At 48.2% G+C, this 6,529-nt stretch overlaps 1 protein-coding gene and 1 long non-coding RNA gene across 2 annotated transcripts in view; one reads left to right on the top strand and one right to left on the bottom strand.

The window, feature by feature from the left end:
- Window positions 1-228: 228 nt before the first annotated feature.
- Window positions 229-1,416, bottom strand: LOC123521797. The gene is made up of 3 exons (XR_006680140.1): window positions 1,301-1,416; window positions 1,099-1,177; window positions 229-383 (listed from the first exon to the last, which is right to left on the bottom strand). It is a non-coding gene; the product is annotated as an uncharacterized LOC123521797 (long non-coding RNA).
- Window positions 1,417-1,658: 242 nt separating this feature from the next.
- The window catches only part of STN1 (STN1 subunit of CST complex), a 36,742-nt gene continuing 31,871 nt past the window's right edge, over window positions 1,659-6,529 (top strand). The window contains exons 1-3 of the mRNA XM_045291553.1: window positions 1,659-1,792; window positions 2,231-2,433; window positions 5,164-5,259. Coding sequence (XP_045147488.1) covers window positions 2,247-2,433; window positions 5,164-5,259 — 283 coding nt within the window. The 5' untranslated portion in view covers window positions 1,659-1,792; window positions 2,231-2,246. The remainder of the gene's footprint in view (window positions 1,793-2,230; window positions 2,434-5,163; window positions 5,260-6,529) is intronic.

Consider the following 6,529-nt stretch of genomic DNA (forward strand, 5'->3'; position numbering starts at 1 on the left):
GACTGCTGAGGATAAAGCTACATCAAGGTGGCCACGATTTACCAAAATGTCAGTATACAACATTATAGATCAAGCAAGAGGAAAGGAGAGAAAGAAAAGTATTGTCATGATCTTGCAGGACTGTTCCTGAACTGGGCCAAAATCTTGCATTCGCACAAAAGCTCACATGCAAATACTGATGCCATCACCAACTAGGACTAGAGTCCTACAGTGTGTGCGTGTCAATAACTCAGTCATAAAGTAGAAATAGGCACTGGAAGAACTCTGCAGTGCTAACGTCCTCCATGAGCAACTCCCTCCTGTGCCCGGGAGCCAGAAGAACTGGATGGTGCCCGGCTACCATTGCTGAGAATCTTGTTCATCAGAGATGCTAAAGAAGAATCCTGAGCAAAAGAGGGAAATGCAGAACAGAATTTCAAATAATGACGGACTCAAGATTTTCTGAAGCCATACAAAATGATCGCCCTGAGATCTCTAGGGCATCTGACAGGTCAGCCCTAATCTTTAAAACTTAAACCAAAAATATGCCTTGACCAAACAATAATTTAGCTTATCAAGTTAAAGATATCTGTCTTCAGTATGATTTTTTTTTTTTAAAGAACGATCTATGTGGGATCAACTAAAAAAACTAGGTAGGAGCCTTAGAGGATAGTTGAGTTTGTGTTAAAGGGGACGAGGGTGTGAATGGTTCTTCAGTGAAGCATGTAATCAATGTCACTGAACTGTACACGGAGACACGGAGAAAGTGTTGAATTGGTGTATGTGTTGCCGTGCGCATTCTCTCTCTATTTTTTAATGACAAAAAAGTGTGCCACAATGAAGTGCTGCTTTTGATGTTGCTCTGCTTTCTTTGCTTAAGATATCAGCAATCAAAAGGCAAACATTTCACTTTGAGAACTAATGTGCACTTGACCCAAGTCATATGTATATGAAAGCGGCCAATAAATAAAGAAGACTGAAGACTGATGCATTTGAATGATGGTGTTGGAGAAAAACGCTGACTAATCTTGGGCCGCCAAAAGAACTAAGAAATCTATCTCGGAAAAAGTACAGCCAGAAAGCGCCTTAGAAGCAAGGATGGTGACAGGGCCCACATACTTTGGAGATGGCATGAGGAGGGATCACTCTCTGGGAAGGACGTCCTTCTTGGTAGAGGGTCAGCATAGGAGAGTGAATCCTTCAAGAAGAGGGATTGACACGTGGCTGCAACAATGGGCTCAAACATAGACACGATTGTGAGGATGGGTAGGGTCACAATCAGTGCGCGAGTGTACACACACACACACACACACACACGAACCTCTGCAATTCAGGATTTAGGCTAAATTAGAGTCCTGCGCTCCGGACGTGGCTCTTAACTCCATCCGGAATCTGGCAGTCAGGATGAGAGAAAGGCCAGAGCGCAGCAAAAGAAGCGCCGGCAGCTCTGTGCAGGCCAGCCACCGCCAGGCGTGCATGATGGGGCGGGGCCGCGACCGGATGGGTGGGGCCTTGCGGGATCGCAAGCGGATGGGCGGGGCCACAGGAGGGCGGGGGTGAGTCCGCGAGCGGATGAGCTGAGCCGTGGGCGGAGCCGCGGGCGGGTGGGCGGAGCCGCAGGAAGGAAACGCCGGGGCGGGAGGTGGCTCTGGAGTTGGGCGCCCGCCCGAACTGGGATCCCCGCCGGCGACAGCGACCTACGGCTCGGAGGACGGGCGGGGCCAGCTGGGCGTCCGCTGGGCCTGGTGTCTGCGCACGCGGCCGGGAACGGCGGGAAGGCCCGGGCATCCGGGAGAGGGCCAGCGGCGGCGCGGTGTGTCATGTTTTTCAGTTCCTTTTTCCTCCTTTTCCTGATTTCACCTGAAATACGGAAGGTGCACTGGCAAGTCGCCTGTCGGCCACCCACTCTACTCCCAACACACGTCGGCCAGGGGCGCCCATTTCTCCCTAGGCCCCGCCCATTAAAGCGGGTGCGGGCCATGCCTGTGTCGACATGACCCCCAGTATCAAAATGCTCTTCGGTCTTGAAGTTAGCTGTGCTGTAGACGAAAGACAATGCTGGGGCGGGGGGCAGTTCGGCGGAGCGTCACGGCATTCGAGGGTCCTCACGGGAGGAAAGCCGCCTTCCTCAGCCCCGAGCCATAATTTCTGCAGGGTGCTTGGCCCCTGAGTTTGCCCTCCATGCCCACCCGGAATAACTTTGCACCCAAGGTAAACGCCTTGCATCCTGGTTTTTGCATCTCGCATCCAGATCCTGCTCAGGAGCCATGCAGAATCCCTTAGAGTCGCCCGGAAGCCACGACCCTGCCTCTGGTAGCAGTTCGAATCCCTCCCGCCCGAGTGAACAGGAAGAGACTCCTTCCCTCCTCTGGGGGCTGGATCCCGTGTTTCTAGCCTTTGCGAAACTCTACATCAGAGATATCCTGGACCTGAAGGAGTCCCGGCAGGTGCCAGGTATGTGCCTGGCTAGGGGCTAACTGGAGAGCCTTCCCTGCCGCAGGTTTTGAGAATGGCCGAGTCTGGACCTTCTTGAATTCCCTTTGAGTTCATGCCGACTCACAGCGACTCTTTGAGACAGAGTAGAGCTGCTCCTAGGGAGCTACGAGGCAGAATCGATTCGACCGCACACTAGAACGGTAAGTCGTTATAGAAGCAGATCGCCAGAAGGGTGGATTCAAACTATCCACCTCCCGGTTCTCCTGAGCCCGTAAGCATTGCGCCACCAGGGCTCCTTAGTCCGTGTGAATGCAACTTCAAAGCAGTCACATTTGGCCGGAAGCAACGTTTTTGCTGAGACTGATGTCTTTCATAGTTGGATTCGTTCGCTTGGTTTCCTTTGGTTGGCTCTCAGGGGGTAGATGGGAAGATGGAGGTCTTGGGCATTCCTATAGCTGACTCAGGATCCAACGTCACCGTTTTCCTAACCTGGGTCCATGGCTCATCTGCAAAGTCTAGGCGTCTTTTGGGGGGAAATGTTCACCCTTGGGATCCCAGGGCTCAGCAGTGCCTGCCATGTTATGAGCCTTCAAAAAACAGTCATTGTTGATTCAACTATTGGTTACTAAAGAGAAGTTCTTCATAATTTAAGAATATAAAAACATTATCATTTTGGGGGCAGATTGAAATAATTTGTGTTTATGGGAAGTTTGGATGAACTCTGCTCTGAGCGAGGCTTTCCAGCCAAGGGCCTTTTGAAGGGCAAGTTATGAGTCAGAAGTAGTCAACACTCGGAAGAATCCAGGCTGTAGTGAGATGAGGTTTTATCTTTCTAGTTTCATATACAAATATAGTTGGGTGACCTTATTCTACAGCCTCGTGTAGAAGTTTTTTTAAAAAAAGACTTGGACCTAATTATTATTGGAAATGGTCTGTTTTTCTTCTTGGAAGGAAGCCAGCTGCCCATCCCTCCTCACAGTTGTGTTTTCCAGAACAGTCTGCTATTCTCCAGAGCTCATCTCCTCAGGAAGAAATTAATTCGCACCAAATGCGAGCTACAATGAAAGATCTGCAGGTGCTCGAGAAATTACCGGGACACCGTAGGGGCCAGTGACAAGAGCTTAATTTAACTCTGAAGGTTCTGGTTCACTCAGAGAGACCAAGGAAAATGGGTCCTGGGGGTCTTTGCTTCATCACCGATGATAATGTCTCCCGTGTTTGTTTTTCAATGAAACCTCTGGTTGAAACAACTTCAAACATCTTTCCACAGAGTGCCCTGTAGACTGTGCTGTAGAGTTCTGCAAGGTCTTGGGTGGCTCAGACCCTCTGCTGGTTCCCTAGAAGGGAAGCCTGATGATCTGCCTTCATAAAGATTACAGCCAAGAAAATAAAGATTGCAGCTATGGCACGCAGGTCTACTTATAGGCTTACCAAGAGTCAGGATGAACTTGGGGACAGTGGGTTTGGTTGAAACTCTGGTTGTGAAACTAACTGAAGTAGTTTAAGCCAGTCTAAGGAACTCAGGTAAGAATATTGGGGTCCACAGAAGAGGCAAGGAACCGGGGCAGCCTTGGGACCTCATCGGAATGGGGCTCACCACTCCCAGGAAGCCTGTCTGAGACCTGTCCCTAAGTCTAAATGTCTTCATGCATCCTTGGGTACAGTTTACTCCCCAAGGTTCCTCTTTTGCTGGGACATGGTTGTTGATACCTATAGTTTGGTTTTAAAAAGAAAACCTCTTGAGTTTGTCATCTGCTGATCCCCAAAGTAATGTTTTGTAACCTAGTTAACATCTCTTCCCTTAAAAATGCCTTCTCAAATCCTAGAAATGATGCATGGTTTCTTAGCAAAGCACTTGCAGAAAAAGCCAACAAAGGCTCTCAGTCATTTTTTCTTTCAGTCTCTCAAAAGACAGAACAGCGTCTGGTCACACAACACAATGACTGTTTGCAGGTTTCCGTGTTCTATAAAGGGGCCTGGTGGTGTAGTGGTTATGCATTGGCTGCTAACCGCAAGGTCAGTAGTTCAAAATGACCAGTGCCCTCCGAGATAGAAAGATGAGGCTTTCTACTCCTGTAAAGAGTTACAGTCTAGGAAACCTCTGGGGTAGTTCTACCCTGTCCCAAGGGATCGCTAGGAGTCAGAATTGATTTGGTGGCAGTGAATGAGTTTTTGAGTTATTCTATAAGGAACTTTACTTAATGTTTATAAGTAGAAAGTAGATTAGCCCAATCTAGTTGAGGAAAATTGGTTTTCTTTTTTTATGCATGAGTGTAAGCACCTTTACAGTGAAGTTTTCTACTCCTGAGCCTGGTGGAAGACATCTGAATTTGGCAGTCTTGTGGTTTTGCCATTCATCAAGGGCTGATTCTTACGTCTGTGGAATTTCACCAAGCAGCATGCCACTGAATTTTCACATTCACCTCCCCTCTCAACAGACTAGCAACATTTGAAGTCACAGACGATGTGAGACTGGCTTACATATTCTAGTATTGACATTGTTTTGTGTGTGAGTACACGTTATCACAAGCAAGACGTCTAACGTGGCAATGGCAAAGCACGATTTGGTGATGTTACCATTCAACGTTAAGATGATTTACTGTTAAAAATATGATCGTGAAAAAATGAGGTGTTTGACCTAAACTCCGAATTGACTTACCAACGAATCATTGGAATGAACCCCTGTCATAGGTCATGGACTACCTCTACATCAAAAACGAATGGATTTTGCCCTTTTTTCCCCCCCAGGTGTATATTTTTACAATGGGCATCCAGTAAGACAGGTGGATATCTTGGGAACTGTGATTGGAGTGAAAGAAAGAAATACTTTCTACAGTTACGGAGGTAAGAGCAATTGTGTCAAGACTTAGTTTATGTATAAGGACCTCACTTAGCAGAAAATGGAATTTTAAACAACCCCAACCTTTGGGAGTAGCTGGGAGAGCCAAGCCCACACATTTAACCCTTTTCAGATGAACAAAAAGAGGCGGCTATGAGTGAGGACTACAGTTCTGGCCCAAGAACTAGGCCCAGGGCTAGGCCTGCAGCCCAGAGGAGCTTCACTCACCCCCTTTCCCAACATGATTTCAGCACCGTGTGTGACTCGTCCTCAATCAACATTTCCCTCAGAGTGGGTGTTCTAGAACAAGGCACATATGTGGGCTCGGAGAGAGCGAAACGCATCTGAATGCTGGATGAACGAAGAGCAGCACTAAGCGCGTTAACTCTTATGTCGCCTGCTCAAACAGAAAGCTGCCATTCTTCCTGGTGGCCCCTGGCCTGCTCTTCCTGCCTTACCACAGACTGTGCTGGGGGTGTTCCCTGCTCACACTGTCTGTTCACCTCACAGCTAGAAACAAAAGGCCTGTGTCCCAGGGAGCTCTGGAGAAGATATGCCACCCGGCCACAAAGGACACTGAGTGACCCTTTAAGGATGGCCATCTCTGGACCTTCCCACTGCCAGAGCTCAGGGTACACGGTGCAGTCTCTGCAGGAGGGGATGCAAACCAGTGGGAGGCGGTGGTGACCAGGATGCAGTGCACCTGCCAGTAACCCCAGCTCACACCTAGAATCGTGGGTGGCTGCAGTCAGGACCAGAATAACCCCTGTTGTCTAGATTGGCGTTCATAGGTTCATGCTTCCCCCTCTCCATGATCAATCAAGATTTTAAACGAGCCAGAGGAGTGCTGTGCCTACAGCTATCAGCCATTTTTTGAAAAACTCAAAATGTCTCTAGATTTTTTTTTTAATCTCTTAAAGTGTTGCTTACTCACTATCAACCAAAACTGAAAACTAGGGAAAGTTCAAATGCACTACACGAAAGGTACTTTGTTGTGCCTAGATGTCGTTGTCCTCCGATAGGCCAGGCTCTAACTCAGAACGAAACACTGGCTGGTCCTGCGCCGTCCTCAGAAGGGTTACGTCTGACGCCACTGCTGCAGCCCACGTCAGTCCATCTCATGCAGGGTCTTCCTCTTGTTTGTTTGTTTGTTCTTTAAAACCTTTTATTAGGGAATAGGTCAGAGTAAACAAAACATCATAATTTTACGTTCAAGAATCCACCTCATTGGTATACTGGTACAGATAGGAACTGAAAATACAGGGAATCCAGGAC

The sequence above is a fragment of the Echinops telfairi genome, unplaced genomic scaffold (genome assembly GCF_000313985.2).
Source record: "Echinops telfairi isolate 266 unplaced genomic scaffold, ASM31398v2 ScPeMD7_70;HRSCAF=299, whole genome shotgun sequence".
NCBI classification, from domain to species: Eukaryota; Metazoa; Chordata; class Mammalia; order Afrosoricida; family Tenrecidae; genus Echinops; species Echinops telfairi.